The 22,791-nt window shown below is 36.2% G+C and overlaps 2 protein-coding genes across 3 annotated transcripts in view; both read left to right on the top strand.

The window, feature by feature from the left end:
* The window catches only part of LOC124632446 (paired mesoderm homeobox protein 2A-like), a 30,386-nt gene extending 24,796 nt beyond the window's left edge, over nucleotides 1-5,590 (top strand). For both annotated transcript variants that reach the window (XR_006984626.1, XM_047167295.1), the window contains one exon: nucleotides 4,552-5,590. Coding sequence is in view for 1 of the 2 variants with exons in the window: in XM_047167295.1 (XP_047023251.1) it covers nucleotides 4,552-4,757 (206 nt within the window). In the remaining variant the exon portion in view is untranslated. The remainder of the gene's footprint in view (nucleotides 1-4,551) is intronic.
* A 4,700-nt stretch (nucleotides 5,591-10,290) lies between these two features.
* LOC124632587 (muscle-specific protein 20) lies at nucleotides 10,291-12,397 on the top strand. Its single transcript, XM_047167479.1, has 4 exons — nucleotides 10,291-10,450; nucleotides 10,826-11,037; nucleotides 11,251-11,371; nucleotides 11,920-12,397. Exons 1-4 carry the CDS (start codon nucleotides 10,421-10,423, stop codon nucleotides 12,109-12,111), a joined length of 555 nt encoding a protein of 184 aa, XP_047023435.1. The 5' UTR covers nucleotides 10,291-10,420; the 3' UTR covers nucleotides 12,112-12,397.
* The last annotated feature ends 10,394 nt before the right edge of the window (nucleotides 12,398-22,791 follow it).

The raw sequence follows: 22,791 nt of genomic DNA, 5'->3' as shown, positions 1-22,791 counted from the left end.
TATATGTCTATGTACGTACTTTATAAGTTTAACTTTAAATGATCAAGGTTTTTGTAGTACCTTGTTTTTGCGTAGCGCGTAGCACATAACTTTCTCGTAGCACTTATTCTGAAGGCTTTGCACTTCATGTATATTGCAGTTTCTTCTAATTTTGAAGTATAGGCCGTGTTTTTTGTAAAAAAACATCTAGTTTTTAATTCGCATACCAGTGGTAGTGATGCGAACGCAGTGTTTACCTTATTCCCGGAGTTGTAGACGTCATCGCCCGATTTAGCGGGTTACAACATTAAGTCACATTTGATCAACTATTTGTGTAGGGGTATGGCGACGGAAATACTTTAACGACGTATTTTCTTAACGTTGCTCAACGTCGAGATTACCTTGTTAGTTAATCGTTTGTCTAGTTTGGGCTTTAGCATTCCCTTTCATCAAATCAACACTACCTCTAGAATCTAGAAATGTACTACGTCACGATCCTGATAATGAAGATTACAAGTAGTTGAGTTTTCTTTATAAAAACCACTAGCAAAATAATGACTTGGGTTGAAGATGATTCATAATTTTATTATTTTACTAAATTGAAACTGACACTAGATAAATTAAATATTTTGCTATGATTTAATATTTTCGCCTGACGTTTAGTATCTACATAATGTACAGAGTAATATGTTGGTTTTAAATTAACAATTACGCAAATATTTCTCCCAGTGTCATGTTTTGAGTCAATATTTAGAATTTTGTTTCATTTTGTTGGCAACTGTATGCGATGGAAATTGAGAAATAGTATTTTTTTGCTAATACAGTAATTAAAATTATTTTCGTGGCGTAGAGAAGTGTCAACTTGGAGACTAATTGATGGCGGGTCTGAAATTAATGATACTATTCTTGAGATTTAAGCGGTGAAGTAATTTCACGGGAAACGATAAAAAATATTTCAGACGTCTGTACTTTGTTTTACTTTGAAAAGATTAATTAGTTCCAGTTGAGTGTAGGCAACATTGTAGAGAAAATGTATTTAGTAATTACAGAACTTTACGAAGTAAAACGTAGCCAGACAGAGGGAGAGAAACATACACAATAATAGAGACAGAGAGCTATATAAAAGTTTCTTATTTTTCTGCGTTCCAATCGGATATTTTCGTTCCAATAGTGATGTCACGAAATATTTTTAGGCTACATATCTTATCAATGTTACATTGATCGCTGAAATTATAGCCGAGTGAGTCATGGCGGCCGACCAATCAGAGAGCCGGACGCACTATTTCAGCTCACATGTTTACGTGGGCGAATACAACAAGGCTGCTTTCGACAAAATATATACAGCACTTCGAATTTGTGGATCCTAAATATAGAAGTATGATTGTATTGTATGGTATATTAATACAATGCTGCATGCCTTAGGAATTCGTGATACTTCTCTCCTACACAAAAGTTTTCATGAACTACGACGTTGTTAATGAAAAAGCTTTTTGTAATTTAATGTGTTCAAGATTCCGTCTTATTAAAGAAGTAGATTTTCTATACAAAAATATCCAAAATAAAATATAACAAAAATGAATTGCTGTTGATTAGTTTCACTAAAACTCGATATTGGATGGGCCGATTTAGATTATTTTGGTTTTAAAATATTTTTAGAGGTCCAGGTTTAAACGATACGAAATATGCGGAATCAGCTAGTAAATAATATTTATAATAGTCGCCTGGATTAAAACTTTCAGTTTAGTCTTTGCTGGCTTGTACATAAAAATGATTACCACTTCGATTTATGTTATTTATTTAGTTTAAGTTGTTGTCTGTTTTCTTGGTACTTATCTCCTCTTGCTGAAGCAGACTAGTCTCAATACAAGACGTATTTTCCGTGAACTTGGTACTGGTTTAGATAAACAAGTCTGTTCCGTTTCTGCCAGAAATAGGAACTAATGTAATATCGAGAATGATATTTACAAATACACAATTTCATCACTAGCATAAATCAACAATTGGCACAAAACAAACACAACACTAACACACTTTTGTTACGTCCCAAAATGATTTGAAAGAGTAAAATAGATAAGAACTCCTTATTATTTGATATATGCAGATACCTAACAATAAATAATGAAATATTTCCAGACTGAAAAATTCGAATTATTTTTCCCAAACGGTAAAAGGGGTGTCAAGTAGGGCATGCAATACCGGTTAACCGGTTTCGTTTTAACCGGTAAATCGCCCATTTTTGCGAGTTTTAAATTACCGGTAAAAATAATATGAAACCGGTAATTTACCGGTTTTTACGTTTTTCTGATAAAATATAGCAATTGTTCATTTAACGTCAAATCTTTGTTATGTAGCCTGAATATAATGTAATGTTGCATACATTACGTATTGTAAGAGTGTTAAAGTTGCTGTTTTTTAGAAAAGTAAACTTGTGTGTCCTTAACTATCTCTAGGTAAGATACAAATCTTCTTTCTCATCTTAATTTATAAAATCTAAACAAATTGTATTCATTCGGTTATTCTGTTTTTCCTCATAGCTGTCAGCTCATACAAGGTACACATGCTTATTGCTTATTTTACCTACTCTATGACCTTACTGAGCAAGGGCTTTTACTTCACCACCATGCGGACAGCTCTGAGGACACGGTGGAGCACACAGTCCAGGTGTGCACTGCCTGGGAAAGGTACCGCGGTGTTGTCGTCGAGGCAATAGGCAGCGGCGACCTTTCGCGTCCTTCCCTGGTTCAAGCTATGGTCCGGAGCTAGAGGGAATGGGAAGCCGTCGCCCCTTCTGCGAAGCAGTCATGCTCGAGAAGGAGACGGCGGAGCGACTGCGAGTAGCACCTCTCATCCCAGCCGCTGTAGTGGACCAGGAAGACACCACGGGCGCCAAGGGTCGAGAGACGACTCCCGGCCACCGTAGGCGTCGGTCTGTGGGCGGTGAGTTCGGGTGGCTCATCGTTCCACCGTGTGCATAGACAACAGACCCGTGTCAGCAGCGCGCGTTGTTCCACAGGCTCCTCAGGGAGATGTCAGCAAACCCAGTGGGGCCCAGCAGGGCCAAGGCCTGCCGGGGCCGCGGGATTGTTCGAAAGAGTTACCTCTACCCTGGTCCATAAAACACCTACTAAAAACATGGGTTTTAGACAGAAAGAGTCTGTCATTTGATGATTTACCATAAAAAAGGGCTTTCCCTTCAATGAAAAATATATTTTTTACGGTAATTCTTAGCGTTTATCCCGTCTTGTGACGGGGTCGGCTTTCCGTATCTTCCTTCTTCCACTTCGCTCTATCCTCCTGAATAGACATCTTCCTCTTCGAGTTCGCAGATTTTCATGTCATTCATTACGACATTCAACCACCACGGTTTCAGCCTGCCTTTGCGCCTTTGACCGGGTATATTGAGATTGAGTATCACATTCACACTGCCGATGTCCTCAGGTGTCACTCCTTTTTACATGTCCGTACCATCGCAGCCGTTTTTCTTGCATTTTGTCGGCGACATCGCGTACGGATGGTACTGACATGTTTTTTGTTACGGCCCACGACACAAAAAACGTTTACCACCTTATACTTTGCATATTTATTTAGTTTTTGCTTTAAGACTACCCAATCTTATTGTTATAATATCACATTTTTAAAAAATTACAAAAATTACCGTTTTACCGGTTTACCGGTAAAAATATTTTTATTACCGAATTTTTACCGGTAATTTTTGTTTTACCGAAATTGCATGTCCTAGTGTCAAGTTACTTCTTAAAACTTAAGATGTTACGCATTGATTTATTTCTCATCCACCATGGTTGCATAAAAAAATGCCGCTTGATCAGTGTATGCTATTCTCATGACCCTACCATCAATGTAGCCTCTAACATCGTCCTGGCTCCTTTGTTGTAGCGTAGGTTGCTATGTTTGGGTAGGTAGGTATGTCAGTTGTACAAAATTATTTTGAGGGTTTATTTTTGAATTTGTTAAATTCCAAATACATATTTTTCTGTTATTGCCAGATTTAATTAATTCTAGACTTCGGTAAAAGTCGAATTTCAAAGAATTGAAAACTGGAATAAAAATATCTAGAAGTCTTTTGACGTTTTAGAAAATAAATAAAGGCTATCATTTATATACATATGCTGAACTAGGCCCGGTGGTTCACCGGCTAATGGCGGACTTGTGGTCGTATTAATCACATTACGGCCGCCACGCCGCCACCGCGCCAGATTTTCACTTCGGCTCATTTGCGCTAATTGTGCGCGCGATTGTCACTCAGGCTTGAATAAACAACGGAGCCGCGCAGCAAGGATTAGGTGATTAGCGCTTAATTGTGTTACCACGATTATTTCATATTCGCCCGTCGAGCTGCAGTCTGATTTCATATTCGAGCAGATTTGTGTGCACAAGTTTTGCTTGTTTGGACTTAGTTGTGAGAATATCTCCATGAACATACTTGTGTGGGATGTAGGTACTTATCGTAATCTCCCTAAGACATAATGTTTAATGGGCCTGAAAATATTGTATATTTATTATAGTCTGGGGGACCTTGGAATAGTATACTGATATTGTTTATGTGTTGTGCAGCGAACAAATTATGCGAGGAGCTGAACGGCGTGGGAGGTGACGTGGGCCTGCCGCCGGTGAGCGGCAGCGGAGGCGGCAAGTGGACCGGCGGCTGCGGCCTGCTGCGCCAGCCCTCCGGGTTCCCACTCCTCGGCGTGGCGCCCCCCAACTATCTGCTGTCCGACCACCTGGGCACGCTCGCCAAAACGAACAACCATCTTTTCTAATGGGCGTAACAGCGTCGCCTTGAGCCACCGTCCGTGCCGCGACGAGCCCGCGGGGAGCGCGCCGCTGTCACTCCTGCACCGCGACACACCTGCTCTCCTCCGTACCTCTTGCATTCCCATAACATTCCACGTTACATTGTGCCAAGTGAAAACTTTCTAAAGTGATAACCTTATCGACGAGATACGATATTAATTTCGATTGCGCGTAAACATTCCAAGTGCCAATTCGTGTCCATTATAGTATTATTGTCGCAATAATGAACTGTCTAAATAATTTTTAGATATATTTATTGTAACAAAGCAGTTGAACGTACAAGTTGCCTGTTATTATGTACACGGGTGTTTAGTTTTAGATAGTTTACGATAATGAAGTTTTGTGTGATACGACTGTAAATAACATTCCCATTGTATACGTTTAATAAAGGTATACTTATTCAATGAAGAATTGAAGTGAACGGATAATATAAATTAATTTTAAATGTTGTCCTATAAAAGTATGATGTATTTTATTCGTCGATGCCTAAATGGAATATAAAGTGTATTTATCCAAATGAATCTTAAAATAATTCCGCAAACTGTAACGGTTTTGTGTCAATGTACTTCTAGTCACCGGAACATTAGGATTATGTTAAAGAAATTATTATTTATTGATTAAGTGCATAGATTAATAGTTTGATAACATAGCCAACATACCGGAGTTGGCGACAAGCGATGTAAATATGTAATAAATAAACGATTTGTAAATACTAGTCAATAATAGTGGTGTACCCGAGTGTATGTAATTATTGATGAGTTTGTGGAGGGTGTTTTAATAAAGCAAACAATAAATCGTCTGTTTTGTTTATGTTCACTGTGACCTTTTGGCTAATAATATATGAAGCAAGTGATCTAAAATTAATGTTTGGCTGTGCTGAAGTAAAAAATCTAAGTATGTACCTAAATATTCTAAAGACATTTTGAAAGCGAAAATGAAGTTCCTTTGCAAACTTGCAAATATTATTATAACAATGCACAAATGCATACAGATTCTATATTTAAAATTAGGGCACGACACGAGATGTTGTAAGTATTTAATGCAAGCGATTTCAGCACCGACATATTTCGAATGATGATCATTTCCGTTTTCAGTTTCGTTTCAGTATGCTGCAATTCTACATGCACACAAACTCTCTAAGCTAAGAAGAATACTTGAAAGAACAAAGACTTTGAATCAAGTCAAGTAAAAATAATGTAATATCTAGTGAAAAAATACTATGCTATCTTGCCAATTTTATTTATTTGTAAAAAGCTCAGTTAGAAACAAAGCGCCCTTGGTTTCCAAAACACGAGAGGTCGATGGCGCTCAGGCTGACCTTCTAAACTCGAGAATTAAGAACACTGATCTAGAATACATAAAAAGGACAAATATTTATCTGGCGTGTCATAACCACGAGTGATGTGCGCCTTGAGTCCGATTATAGGCCATCACGACCTTGTTCGCCGCGAAGGGCCGACGCACTCTCACCACTAAAATGAAGATGACATTGTTTTCGTGTCTGTAGACAGTTCTAGGTAAAATATTATTCTGTGAATACGTAAACACGAAAAAAAGCCGCTTCGGATGTCTGCGTAGATTTTGAGTAATTACGAAATGATTTATGTCGGTATTTATAGTTTAATGTTCTATTTGCGTACAATGTTCACGTGGTCGTACATGTTGTTTAGGATTCCGCGAGCAGAATGTAAAACTGAAATAAACTCGTTTGTTAGATTAACTCCGTAGTTGATAAGTACTGTTTTATAGGTTGGAATGTTGTGACAGCTAATTCTAAATGACTTCTACATTAGCTCAATGGATACTCAAACATTTTACAAAAACCTGAGGAAAATTGATTTAATAAATAGTTTAATGTGTTTTATATTTTAAGAATTTAGGACATTTAGGAATCATGGTTGATCTGTAAGAAGAGTATCCATGTAGCGTAATGTTTCTCAGCAATCAAAATATTATTGGATGGTATAAAACAGCTATATAATTACTACCGAAGTATCTACTCTACAAAATCAGCTATCCAGACATAGGTAAGTGTAGCAACATGATGATGAATAGTAATACCAGATTTCAGCTACAGCACCAAACGAGATTGACCTGACGATGAACGAGATAAACTTGATTATGTTACAATGCGTCATACAAGGAATTAGTATAAACACAACATATACTATACGTACACAACTCTATTACCTCTATAAAATGTTTAATGCGAACCTTTGGAATCTTTTTGAAAAGCACAGTTTCCACTGATGCCTGTAAAACTGTTTACAATGGGCGATGACTACAAAAGCACAACATGTACATCGCAAATAATTATCGCGATAGGCTCTCTCTACGTATGTAGGGATAGTAACGTACGCAGGTAGGTAGGTATACAAGAGAACAAGTTAGTAGATCCAAAGGCAAATCTTAGTGGTGTGACTTATCATTCCTACAATTTACTCTAAGTTAGTGAAGTGCTTTGAACGTTTGCCCACTTCAATAAGGAAATGTTAAGTAGGTGTGATAGTTCAAGTATGTAGGTACCTAGGTGCTTCCGTTACGGGACTTACGAAATGTAAATACCGTATCTTGTCTTTAAAATAAAACATTCACACTGCAAACTTTTAGTCGGTCGATAGTTTGTTGCTCATAAATCAGTATGAAGATGAATGGTAGTACCTGCGTACATAACAGACATTATAGTTCGGCCATTCAGAGAATGCGTTCCTGACACGTCGCGATTGAACTGACGACGTAACTTTGCAATGGCGTTGCAGTTACGATAAAAATATTTTTGCTGGTTGTTTACCGTTTTAACAATTGAGGAGCATTAAAACAACATTATTATATCAATAATCAATGAATGTTATTACGTCGTCAGTTCAATCGCGACGTGTCAGGAACGCATTCTCTGAATGGCCGAACTATAGGTATTTAGCCGGTAAAAGACCGACTGAAAACTTTGCTTGTAGACAAGATTTTCTTTAAAAAAATTACAGCCATCAAGTTCAACTGTCGGCAGACTATTTAGTCTGAAGTATGCGGGAAAGTTGTAGAAATAATCGTACTCGTAGTTTTCAAATACTGTGAACGAAACACACACGGGTAAGTATCGATCATAAAAAAGGCTTGCAAAATTGTATCTTAATGTAATCAGATTTTATTACGACACAGGCGATGTTGTTAATTCATAAACTGACATCGCATAAATAAAATAGGTGTCACATTAATTACCTACTCTAAAGTGAAGAATCTACACACGTGGTAGATAGTAAGTGGTTAGTAATAAATTGTCGATTATCATACAGTTTGGAGTATTTAGATGCAGTTCAAAGTTTCGAGATAAAAGTGGACACTGGTGTTAACTGTTATAGTACTAAATTGCGTCATCTCTAGGGTTCAAATCCCGAAACGAGAATATGAGATGAATGATACAAAAGGTTACAGGTAAAGAAATATCTTAGTAATAATCTGCAACGTATCTTTTACGAAACCAAATAATTTTCTGATGCAAAAAAAATGCATAGTAGCAACTGTATCTATGGAATATACTTAGGTAGATACGTATTATCTCTACCCACGTGCTTTTAGTGATTTAGAGTCGAGATGACATCTAATCGTAACTGTTTCTTTACGATATTATATTTGATAGCTTGATGTTTCAATAAATTAAAATGGTAAGTGGATACGTGAAGCGCGTGAGTCCTACGTGTAGAATGAGCTCATACGAGAATGTTTTTGGTCTTCGATGGAAGAAGTTTATTTATAACTGACTCTTAGTATCAGAAACTGTAAAAGGTATGATTGAACGAATTTAAATGATATATACCAGATGTTCTACAACTCTTAGGTAGTTTATAAAGAGAAAACTCATAGATGAAAAGAAATAGATTTGAATTTCGTTGGATTACTTGCAATATCTCATATTATTTCGTAATTTAGAGAGTTGGTTGTACCAGAAGTGAGGGATATATAATTATAATGGTCACATATTCAATATCCTATAGCTACATACATATTTATCATATATCTGAAAAATGTATGTACAATAAGTAAGTACTAGGTATATAGGATAGAGGTGTCTATACAATGAAATCCATTTATCATCAACCCTATAATAAATTGACGAAAGTTTTATGCAAATGTAAGTGCATATAAAACTGTCATATCTTGAGGACTATTTTCTTTATTTTTTGAATATCTGTTATGTATTTTTTAAATAACATGAGGTGCTTATGACATTAGTAACTCTACAGGTTTACTACGTGGTAAACCTGAACCACAGAAGCACTGAAAATAAAATGCATTTTCAAAGTAAAGACGCTGGAAGTATCTACGTCTAGTTAATAAAGCGCATGACGAGTGCCACAAAACACAGCAATGAATCATTTCACATGTAAGGCTGATTAGTTGACACCGAAAAAAGCGTCAATGACGTTTTCGCTAATTACAGTACACGCAGACGAAACTTTTTCAGAGAAAAATCATTTTCACACGTAAAGAATTTAGTTTTTTTCGCGTGGGCTACGGCGACAATGATAACTCAGCGGGTTCTCATCTGGATGCGTGCGCGCGAGTGGGCGGCGCCCGCGCAGGCGTAGCGCCCGCCCACGATATGCATTAGTGCCTTATAAGGACTTCCATGAAGCTTTCGAGCTGAGCTTTTATGAAAGGATTTGTGGAAAGTTTTTTTTGCTATGATAAAACAGGCTTTGTATGTGATTTTGTTTAGGTAAGCGTGTTTTAGTATGATTGTCTTTTCGGGTTTAAAGAAAACTATGAATATGTCTATTACTGCCTGTCTTGGTATTTTTTTACATTTTTTTTGTTTCATTAAAACAACCACGAATACAAGAAAAAATCTTAGGCAAGCAAGCAAGGCAAAATATAATTTTGAATTTTGAAATAGACACCAATGTGTGCTATGTACCTACTTTATGTGTTAAATTAAAATTTAAAAGAGCCATTTATAACTGCTCGCTGATAGTTATTATCAAATGAATAGATTTTTTATCATCAAGATTCAAATTTTTCAACGCTTGGAAATTAATAGCACTCATCAGTTAACATCAAATATCAAAAGGAAATTTTAAATCGTCATCTAAGTATAAAGTAAAATAAAAATAATTCATAAAAACTGAGGTTAATGTCCCTGGAACGAACTAGCGTTGAAAATATAGGTACAATTTATCGAGTGTGATTAAGAATCGTAAATTGCGTAGACTTATTTTAAATTAAGGTTTACGTAGCTTTTCCACACACTATTTGTTCATGTAGCTACTAAACAAAAAAATGAATAAAGAGATAGAATTTGCGCTTCATTTTTAAATATGTTATTTCTAACTAATTTTTTTCGACTGAGTACTTATACAAACTGGAATTCCGTTCATAATTAGATGGAAAAATGATTTTTCTCATTAAAAATGTGAAATTTTCAATAAAGTAAGACAAAGGCTGTTGTTGAGTCAGATGACTATTCGTATCGGCTGGTCATCGGGTGGCGAGCGCTGCGTACGAGTTTTCCAGAAGGGCGCATCTTGTGGGCGCTATAAATACTCGGACTCAGCTTTCAGGAGTTCAGTCTAGCGGTGCTTTCTACAGCGCACTAACTCCTCATCTCCGCAGCCACACACACACAACACACAACATGTCTCTGGAACGTCAAGTCCGCGCTAAGGTTAGAAAAAAAAAATCATAATACATTTTCATTTCACACAATTTTTATCCCCCTAAAATATATTTAAAAATTTTTTCAATATAGTTTTAAAAGTCTTATTCTCCAATATTGTTTTTATAATAGTTACATTTAAAATAAATAAAAGTATTTTTAACAAATATGGTGACATTCGTTATATTGTTCTGAAACACTTTATTCTATTTTATTTCTTAGAAACTTGTGATTTTAATTACATTGTTGATATTTTTTACTACTTGACTATTTTGACACCGATAGAATGATTATGAACAAACACAGGACATAGCAAAAAAAACCTAACACACTCAGATTTCTCACAATATTTTTCGTTTCTAATGAATCTTTTGTTCTCTATAGTTGGCTTCCAAGCGTAGCCCCGAGCAGGAGAAGGAAGCCCAGGAGTGGATCGAAGCCATCCTTGGCGCCAAATTCCCCCCTGGTGAACTCTTCGAGGATGTCATCAAGGACGGCACGGTCCTCTGCCAGCTCATCAACAAGATCAAGCCTGGCTCCATTGCCAAGATCAACACCTCCGGCGGACAATTCAAGATGATGGAGAACATTACCAAGTAAGTAGAAAAGTGATGATAAATTACAATATAACGCAATCAAATCAAAGCTATCTCGATAAAAACAAAAGTTTTTAATCCGAGGCGAGGGCTAGAAAAGAAATATATATAAAAAGTTAGAAGTACGCACTATTTCGAGCAAAAGAAACACCGAATTTTAATGCAAGTAGTAAAAAATGCGAGACAAATTGCTAATGTTTTTTTCCCTTTTAGCTTCCAGGCGGCCATTAAGGCGTACGGTGTCCCCGACATCGACGTGTTCCAGACCGTCGACCTATGGGAGAAGAAGGACATCGCCCAGGTCACCAACACACTGTTCGCTCTCGGCCGTGAGGTGAGCATCCAACACTTAACAGCCCGTAACATTCCAAATGCCATCACTGCACTTCCCAAAGCAATATCGCAGGCCCCTCATATAAGTATTCCGAGATTAACGAGTATTACGCAATAGATTTTATAATCTTGTAAACATGCAGATGTTTATCGCACCCAATTTAAAATCATTATAATAAACACTTTTATAAGGCATCTCACACATGCAATCTATAAACAAGTGAGATCGACGTAAGAAAATTTTAAATTCACCAACCATTGAATTAAATAATGTGTTCACAGATTGTTTGGTTTAAGATACGTTTAGAATTTAAGGAGTTGGCGCTGTGCCAAGTTCAACCAAATTTTACGAGCATCTTGCAACATTACCTCAGTTTTCATAAATATCCAAGGTCGCTCGGTGTATTTGAGGCCGAGTGGGCAATACTCGAATCTTACACGTTTACAAGTTCTTTACTCAAGTGTTGCTAATTCTTCCATAACTCAACACTTAGGAAGATAAAATGGTAGTCTAACACGTTGTTGATGCATCATTTCCTTTGTTTGCAGACCTACAGGCACGCTGAATGGAGCGGCCCCTACCTGGGACCCAAGCCCTCTGAGGAGTGCAAGCGCGACTTCTCCGAAGAGGTCCTGAACGCCGGTAAGACCGTGATCGGTCTCCAGGCTGGCTCCAACAAGGGCGCCACCCAGGCCGGCCAGAACTTGGGCGCTGGCCGCAAGATCTTGCTCGGCAAGTGAGCACCTCGTCCATCCAGTGATATTATTTATAAGATATTTTTGTACAAAACTGAGAAGTATGGACGCTTATGTGAGACTGTTAGCCTTATGAATCTAGTCAAGCGTGATGTGGAATATAATCTGCTGTAATGTAGCAATGTAGTACCTTGCAAACTTTGCATACCTTGGGTTCATGATATACACTCCATGTAGCGCCAAAATGATTTTGTACATAAGTGCCTAGTATTTAAGATACATTATTTATTTCCATTTTATTATATGGTTTTATAATAAAATACAAAACTAACGTTTAAATTTTATTTGAATACAAATATTTCTATTGATTGAACAATTTACCCTACACATCCTTGTAGGTACCTACCGCTAAGAAACATCAACGTTTCTATACAATTATGATGAACAGGTAAGAGATTCTTAGTAAAATAAAATATTGATGCCAGAATTTAAGGAGTTTTGATAGATTCCCATGTTTTGAACAAACCATGTTTTATTGACTATCCATTGACAAAACATTTTAGTTCATGGTCTATACAAAAATTATAGCTTTTCTGCTACACTAATAAAACACTTCATAAACTTCAAAATTTTACTACCGTGCCATTGCCATAGCATAAAGCTGGTAAAACGGATCAAGGCTGAGGATTAATTTTCATGGATTGAAGAAGAGTGCTCTAAATCATGTTAAATAGGGCATCGACCTTCTGCAAACAACGACAGGGTGACTTCTGAAACGTGCACAGTACTCAGGACTGCTTTTTTAGGGAAAATTCACACACATACCTACGACTATGAACGGGCCGATTTTGCTCTTTAGTTTTTACCTTTGTCAATCGGACCCCAGAAGGGACGTAGATACTAGATATGAGAGATAGGATGCTAGAAGTCGTGCATTTAACTTCTGTCCATTCTTTCTATGATTCCATATAAACATCGGTAAGCTATTGTAATAGTAGTCCATCGTAGGGTGCACTCTTTATTCCCCTACTCTCATTAGCTTGTTCTTCCTGTCATATTTTATAACCCAAATGGTGCTGAAGTCCTAGAAGAACGTACTTTTTTGTTATCCTTCAATTCGCTTTATAATTCTCATTGTCAGTTTTAACAGGATCAAGAGCTTACCGTACTTCTTCTAGGCACAAAGATCTTAAACGGTCATCCATTCATGGATAAGCTGGGTGGTATGCTAAGAGCCTTTGATTCTCCCGTTATTTTATGTACATTGGTTACTTTTTGAACTGCTTCCAAACAGATATTTGTTTTTGACGGCTAACCGACTGTTTTCATAGAGAAAGTAATTCATAACGTGTACAGTTTATTATGAAAAAAGTAGTTGCATCATTAGCAACTATCGCGAATACATTGATTTATTGGAGATGCGCCAGGAATGTAACAGCTGCATACTTTGCATCAGTGACTTTTATTCAATGTTAATGTCATGCATTTTATTTATTTTAACCTTAATTAAGCGGGGTAAGCCAATTTGTTGCAGTTGTGTATTAATTTTAAAGAGTACATGTACGTTTCTTAGGGTACCTAAATGACAATAGCTCTTGTATGAGTTATTCTTATCTGTACTTCTATACTCCATATCTTTAACTTAATTAAATAAGAAAATGCTAAAAAGACATTGAACATTTGCTTGTCGCACAAGGTATGGACATATGTATAGAATTTATTTAATACTTACTTATATACCTAAGTATAGATCTGCAAGCTTTCTGACAGTGGTACGAAATCCTCAAGCAATAGGTAAGTAAAATAACCAAGTTGGTATAACCTTTACATACGTCAATAGAATTAATCTGGGTCGCGATTCTCCTAATTTTACTTAAGCGTCATACGATTCACGTTCGACTCGATTCGACTGAGATCCGATCCCGACTCGATTACGATTGAAGGGTATGTGGCATTCCGCTATTTTTTCTTTGAAATAAACGTTTTTATCCTTTTCTGTCATTCAATAATGAATCATTTTGTCTGCAAATGATTTACGATTGCAAAATGATTGTACAGCAAACTACCGTATGGACCAAAATCACCAAAATAGCAGACCAATCGCACACCAATCAAATGTCAATCGAATGCGATTGGTCTTTTATTAGTAGCAGAATGCCCGATATGGTTAAAACTGCTATTGCGATTCGATTTCTACTCGATTTAGACATTATTAACTTAGGAGAATCGGGCCCCTGGTAGCTATTAAAAACAATAAACGCATATTTTTTTTTTTACCAATTTAGCAAGTCTTGATAAATCAGCATTATATTTTCGAATCGGATCTTCTTTAGATTTAGAATTCTAAATAAAAATTACAAAAAAATTTAGACGAAAACTCATAGCTTATTGTTTCATATGGCTATGAAGTATCCAGCCTTTAAAACTTTCGATAATAATGAAATCGAAATGTTAAGGGCATCTGCACATACGAGACTTATGTGCCTAGTGCTGCCATCTATTGAGAATTTAGGTAAATAAAAAGAGTGGAATAAAGTTCAGGTTAAAAGTTCTGATCAACAAATAATATAAATACGCTTGCAGCCTACTTGAAATTATTCAAGGTTTTCACCAAATGTTACCTAAATAATATTGATTAGAACACCTATGTTTGCCCAGCAGCTTAACTTTCGTTCAGAAAACTTTGGGATACTACTGAAAAACCGCTAGAGTTACTGAAAAGCTCATCTCGGGGGGTTGGTCTGCGTCAGGATCGCTGTCACAACTATTCGATCCTCTCGTAATAGAGACTTGCTACCTAATTGCTACCAGCTACCATTAGTTGCTAGCAATTGCTACCCTCGTGGTTTTGAAGATACCTATTCAGCATCTAAAGGTTTCCAGCCATTCTGATATCAGGATGGCTGTCACTTTTCCCAGTGTAAAGAAACGGCACAAAAGTATTGAGTTTTTTCTTCACCCAGAGTTGCTACCTAATTGCTACCCTCCGGAATTAAATTTTGGACCACATCGATTCCGTGGATAAAAAGATATAAAAAAATGAGTTTTTGCGCCTAGCAAAAATAAATTAGCAAGTTTTTTACTACTAAGATTAATTTGTTGATTTAACTTAATAAACTGTTGGACAATATAAGCTAAACCTATCTATTTTTAACCCTATTCAATGAAATTATTCGAATTTAATGGTATTTGGCTTGAGACAGATTTCTAATAAAATACGTCAGCTATCTATTACCAATGTCATTGACATCATTAGGCCTGGCTATCGCTATTGCTTTGTTTTAATCTAAGTCTCTCACAGTTGACGTTTGTCAATAGTAGCGGTAGAAGTAAATGTGTGTTAAATGCAGTGATCGGGGGGTAGAAAAGTAATCATGTTTAAGTTAATTGATAGTTCGTGCGAGTTATTGTGCAGTGAAAGTAAAATAATATTTGGGAGACAACTTATTTTGCATTTAAGGTAGGTTATCTTAGTATTTTTTTCCTTTATGGATTGATATAAATCTATTATCCTGCTACCATCCTTTACTAGCAAGTAACTGTAATGTGCTGTGTAGTTAAGCACATTACACAAATCACGTAGCGAATATAGAAAAAATATATGTACATAATACAAATATAACACTTAATAAAAGATGGTAGGGCCTAATAATTAATCAGTTACTCGAAATTTTTTTATCACGTTGTTCTTAAAAAAAATGGAGATAGGATTTAATTTTATGCAATATTATATTATATTTAATTTAGGCATTTAATTTGTTTAATTAAAATTAACACTCCCCTTTTTGGACAGATAACTAATGACCACGTAATAATCTCCAACAAACAACATGAGGTCCACATATGATATCGTTAAATGAATGCACAGGTAATTTGATAATTGCCAGAACTTTTAAACGAACGCAAAATTAGAACAACGACCCACTAAGCGGCCTAACTATATAAAGAGATATTGCGTCGTTATAACGACTAACGCCGCTACGCCGAAAATAGTTGGCCATCTGTTTATCAGCAACGGCCGTGTGCAAAATACGTGATCGTAACGACCAACGAAAATAACGACCAACCAGCGTCGTAACGGATAACGAGGCAATACGAAAATAGGCTCGACTGGTTGCCGATTTCGTTAGAGCGAAGGTTCAGTCGGGCGGCGGGCGCGGAGCCTTAAGCACCGCTGTCCGCTGCACCGACACCAGATGGCGTTGTTGTGTTATACTTAGTTCGGTTAGGCTCCACTAGATGGAGCAAGTAGCACGTAGGGCTATGGCGACCCGCTTAGTTTATACCCTTTTAGTATAGATAGAGCTACGTGGAACTGAAAGACTGATAATTTTATGGTGAGTTTTATGCATGATACTTTAGTTTATATGACCTAATCCGTGAGTATTATGAGTCTTCTTCGCCCTTCTTTAATTATCTGATCTAACAATATTTCCTGTTCAGTCTTTTAAGTAATCCTTTCTTACAAAACTATTCCTGAAAACTTACGTAATGTAGGCAATTTTGAGACATATTAAGATCAGCACTTTCCTCAAATAAGCTCTTCGTGAAAATAGACCGGAGATATCCAGATATATTTAGAGTTTACCTGCTACCTACCTGTTCAACACCGGTCTTTCTGTAAATCCTTAATTTATAACAGGCATAGGTTCTCTATGTGAATATTTCAAACAAAATAGATAAATAAATAGGAATATAGGAATCATAAAGAAGAACTTTATCTAGAGTTTTAATTTAAATTAAAACATGATCAAGTAACTAGGTATGATTCATTTATTTCTATTGATGACATAACTAATTTATCAAACTAAATATAGAACCGCAGTCTCTCAAACAATCTCTCATACTTACTTACTACTAAAACATCGGTAAATGAGGTCCCGTACTGAGTATTAGGTTTCAAAACACTATGTTTCTTAGAAAGCTTTATTACATGATCCTGCCAACTTTATTCTATATTCTACTATTCGTCGAATACTGTAGATTGGTATATTCTTTGAAATTTCTTTGAAATCATTACTCACAAGTAGAATAGTTATAAATGTTCTGCTTTTAGCGTTTATTCATCAATGCCACATCCCTACCATAGCATATTTACAAACTTATTTTTCAGCCATTTTCCTCGTCTTTGTCCAGAGAATTGAAATGACTATAACTAGTCCTTTATAATCATCAAGAAAAATCAAAACAATTGATGTTTTTCCGACATATTGTTTTTTTCCATTGTTTCTTTAGCCAATACCTACTAGCTGTTTCCCTCGGTGTAAATCGCGTCCTGTAGTACCCGGAGAAAATATAGCCAATGCTGTAGGTATGTGTGTATTGTGCCTAGTGAAAGAATTTTTCAGTTGGATCAGTAGTTTCGGAGCCTTTAAGGTTAAAGCTAAAATGTTTCCTCTTTATTACATATTTAGGAATTGGCTCTAATTTAGGAACCCAAATAAAATTGTTCTAACTTTCTTCTCCCTCTTTCTCAAAGATCTTTCGGAGATACCTACCAAGAATTATTTTCAATCAATTTAGCCGTTCACCCTACAAACATAACAAACACTACATTCTACAGTAATTTTTGGCCAGTATACGCCTTTTTCACCGCTGCCTTTGTTTTCAGTTTAATTTATTTCTGGCTTCGATACAACAAATATTTATATATGGTTGCTATACTTAAAGTATTTTCGGCGCGGTTGAGTAAGATGTTTTCCTGGCGATACGAAACACACTTACCTACATAAAATAATCATGTCGGTATAATCAGCTTTCAACAGTTTCGCGGATCTAGAATCTCACCTTGAACAATGTTAGATATAAACTTTTAAACACTGAAATAGTTGAATTCTTTTTTTTGACTAGCTTTCTGTTAGCGGTTTCACCTGTGTACTGTGAGAGCTACTCCTTGCAGTCGGATAAAAAAGAGCCTACAGCATTCGTCAACAAATGGGCTAATTATCTAAAACTGAAATATTTTTTCAGATCAGTTCAGTTATTTCTGAGATACAAATCTTTCAGCTTCATAATATTAGAATAGATAACTATGGATAGTTCTGTAAAACATATGTTTATATTATATTGTTGTTTACGTTAGAGTGGAAGATTTACCTGTTTTACATATTTCAGTTCATGCTGCAATTATCTATGATGTTTACTTAACCTCAGATTACTCATACAGACATTATTATGTAAATCAAAATATCAATACATACTTAGATGCAATATGTACTTATTCGGTTACATCAGAATTCGATCAGAAATAGTATATCTATTGTAAAACGAAAGTATTTTAACGAAAGTACAGCATGCAGTTTACCACAGTACACTAGGCACATAAATAATGTAGTAGATTATAAAATCGAAATCGATTACAATTTAATGATCGTAAGTAGGTATGTAACTTACGATCATTGAATTGGCGATAGAAACAATAGTATTGACAGTGTTTAAAAAGTGCAAAGAATTTACAAATTTTGACCGATAAATATATCTTTAACTCTTCGATACAAAACATTTTACACGTGTATTTATATACCTATTTTTATTTCTTTGACTTCGACATTATTTACATTTTGAAGTTGTGACTCTGCTTAAAGATTGAAAATATATTTTTTTTGCATGTGAACAAAATTAAGGTAGGTTTATAATGCGATAAAACTATTTTGGTAATACTGTTTAGTAACAGTTAAATCAAACCATCAACATGTAGATAGCCAGATTGATTGCACATCTTGCATTTTGGTACATGTAAAGCACATACAAACCACAATGAAATCATCGGTGTGAGTAGGTAGGTAACTTATTGTTGGCTCGGTTTCCAACGCAAATAGTTTTGCTATTCGTCTAATGGTTAAGTCAAATTTTGGCGATGACGCACTCGGCAGGCATCCAGCTGCGTCATTCAGGTGCTGTCAACGAACCCGTCTGGGTTCCGCTGAACCTGTGAACTTTCCATGACGGCACCCTGTCAAAATCTACACATTTCTAATATTATGTTATGATTACAACATAGGAAAATTCCTGCTGGATTGAGAGCCATTCCGTTTTATTGCGCGGTCTATTTCGACTGAAATAGAGCGGTCGACCAAAACGGGAGAATAACAAGTTGGGTATCGTAATCCTGATTTGGAAACTGCGGCGACTCGGTAAGTGAAGTTAATTTGAGCACGCATCGTTTGCAAATGCTGTGGATATACTGAAATAATTCTGATGACCATCATTAAATATACGTATATTTCAGAGGACTTCCTCTATAAAATGTAGAAGAACAAAGAATAGTCGGCTTGAAATAATGGGTTAATGTTTTTACAAGTTTCAATTATATTATTCGGCACTCTTACCAAATTACGTGATGTTCTATAATCTGGATTTTCCGAGAAACGATCGGACTCCAGTGGCAGGCCGCCGCCCGCGCATTCTGTCGACAGAAATAGAGTCGGTCGGCAGGCACGTCCATGGTGCGAGAGCCGAGCTTTTCGGACGATGCAGGAAACACGCTTTTTTATTTTCTTTTCCTATTCCAATTCCAACGGAGGATTTAGAAAGTCGGCTAATGTTCCCCTATTATATTACCGCATTCTCGCTGAATAAAATAAAGACAATTTTCGGCTCTGTATTAATTAAAGCCGTAAATAACTCAATAGTAATCCTAAACGGACATTTGAAGAGATTGGTTATAGTATAGGCATTGCAACATACAGGAAAAGTTTGTGGCTTGATATTCAATTCTAATTTACGAGAAGACAGAAATAACTGTTTTATTTGTTGTTTTCGTTAGTTACCCATGGCAACGTCCATCCTAACTACACAACGAGGGTTTTACTGATGTTCATTCTATAGTTTATATTGCGAATTTGTGTGTTCTTCAAACCGATACATTAAAGCAATTTAGTATAAAACAAATTCTATAAATATATTTCGATTTAATTGATGTCGCCAATAGGAATGTTAATTTTAGTGAATAGGACTCGGTTTTGTTAGTTAAAGGAAAGTTGTATTGGTATCAGCCGCCATTTGAAGATTATAAATGGATTGCTGGGTGTCAGAAGCCTCATACTTTCAGCGGGCTGGTCCAAGAGTGACAACCAAAGGGACGGACGAGATAACTGTGGGATATGGAATTGATCGATGTATGTGTTTGTTTATAATGGGAATGCAACCCACTATCTTGGTAAACACTGGTCTTGGTAAATGCTATATTATGATAGCTTTCAGTGACACGCGTAAGCTAGTCCTAGTTTTTATAGTGGCACGTTGTTTTTATAAATTGCTAGTTTCACCTTGAGGTATAACTAGGATGATCTTACGTACCGAATTCATAAGACGTCTTATCATAAAATGCGGTGTAAAAATAAAAAAAAGTAATTTAAGAGATTGTGCGACATTTTCGCGTGCCAACTACATACATACGTTAGTCTTGTTCTATATGGTGGGTAGATGTAGTTAGGTATATGCGTTTTTTTTAGATTTGATGAATCTTATGTTTGATCTTGAAAATAGTGAATGCTGTAATGCTTTTTCGTTTGTAACATTGCATCTGCCAAGTAGGTTATTATTCTAGTTCACTAAGAGTAATTTATGCGTCGACTCATAATAAATTGTAGTTTCAACATTAGAAAAAAGATGCACAAAATGTATTTGTTAGAAAATTAGTGGCTTCGGTATTATTTGTTATTAGACTGACGCCAAATCATAACACCACGTTAATTATTATTTCATAACAAATTGAATGAAAATGCTAGTTTTCATGCAGAAAAAATAATAAATTAATATTGAGCCTCATTATTATTCTACGTCAACAGTAGGTACAGCTATTTATGATTTGTTTCCCAACTTAAAACTACATATTTTACTGGACAATTAAACTGATTTAATTATTTTGGTTAATACAACAGACTATGTTTCAAGACTATGCGGTCGCGGTATATGGCCGACTGGATGAAGGCACTCAAGACTAGGATGCCACGATTAGTTTCTGGCCAGATCGCAAATGGTCCATGTTCCTACTGTAATACACGCACATTGTATATATGCCTAGGTCCATGAACTCGTTTGCTTCATATCTATCACCAAAAGCTGAACTCTTTATAAAAAAAAAAGAATTTTGCAACATGCACCAGCTTGCTTGTACTCAAGCTGCTTCTTTGAAGTTATTTACAAACCCCGCACCAATCTGTCTGTAGGTGCTTTTACATGCGTTCATACTCAGTAACAACTAATGGCTCATTTAAATTTAGCATCACAGTTAGCGTAATCTTCAGAAATAGTTACCTAAATATAAAATAACTCTAGCTCTAGAAACTAATGATCCACGAAACATCAAATCTGTTGCATATTCAAGAAAAAATAAACAGACGAGAACTCCGAATGAAAGTAAACATACTTACTTGACAACATAATTAATTTGTTGTTTACAATTTAACACCGCCCATTGACAAAGTTTTGTCAGATGTTTAATTGTTTCAGCTATTATTTATTATTACTTTGACAAAAATGTTTGCAGACTCAACCCTCAATGGATAGTGTCAATTTGTTTTATGGAACAATTAAAACGAGAATTAATTAGAAATGAGCAATATACGTATGCAGAGAGCACGCAAATTAGAACTGGTCTTAAACGCGAACTCTGGTGCAAAGGCAGACTGGTTGTTAAGATTGTGTTTCAGTAGAAGTAACGTCTAAAACTGTTCGTACCTATGAAATTTTGATATGGCGTGGGAGTGCGCCTGCCCACAGCAGCATGAGTAATGCTCGGGCCAGCGATGACTTCTGTAGCGTGAGTAACGCGAGGTGCTTGCTGCTTCCATTTTATTTTCGCGTCGGCCCACACGCGCTCCATGGAGAGCCACCACACCTGCCACCGCCGATTGACTCATAGGCACCTGAACGTTATACAATCCCGAATTCATAACATTCCAACTTACAAAAACATTCCTATTACATAAATACACAATTGTATTGAACAATACCTAGTGAAGCATCTCATCTGCGAGACGAGTCTAATGTCTTGCCAGATAGTGATAAATCCATAGTTGTAGCTTTCTTTGTTTCGAAACAACAATTTTATCAGATATGCAGGTGCTTAAATAGATTTTCTTGACATGAACAGAATGTTAATTCTGTAGAATTTTCTGAATTCCTTCACTAATTTAGTACCTAACAGTGGTACTTTATGTAGGGTGTCACCTATTCATTAACTCAAGGTATTTGTGAAGCAATTAAGATCTGTCGTAAATATTATGAGTTAATTACGTTTGACAGGTGTTTACCTCAGTCGATAAACCATGACGAGTCACAAAGGGGGTGCGATCGAGATATAGACAGGTTTGAAGAAGTGCCAACATAGAATTTCACGTAACACATTTTTTGGAGACCATTTCACGGCCATAAAATTTATGTCGCATGCGATAAAACTGCGCGAAAATAGCTCTGTTCTCAGACTTACGTTTGAAATATTAGAAAACTTGATACGTGCGTCAAGAGCACTGATACATGTACAAAAATTACACGTACAAAAATTCTACCAAAATAATAAAAGTCATCATTATGGTTTATTATTTTGGTAGAATTTAAAAGGTAATGACATTACCTTTATCGTAAGGTCTGTTTAATAACAGTACTGATGTGGCTTAAGCATCACTCAACATATGGTCGCTTGCAATGGAATGACCCAATCTCCGCATATGGACACGACCATGACCATTCATTGCCAACAACCTTTAGCAGAAAGTATAGACT

Source organism: Helicoverpa zea, chromosome 8, assembly GCF_022581195.2.
Source record: "Helicoverpa zea isolate HzStark_Cry1AcR chromosome 8, ilHelZeax1.1, whole genome shotgun sequence".
Lineage (NCBI taxonomy): Eukaryota > Metazoa > Arthropoda > Insecta > Lepidoptera > Noctuidae > Helicoverpa > Helicoverpa zea.
This window is presented reverse-complemented; position numbering and strand designations above follow the sequence as displayed.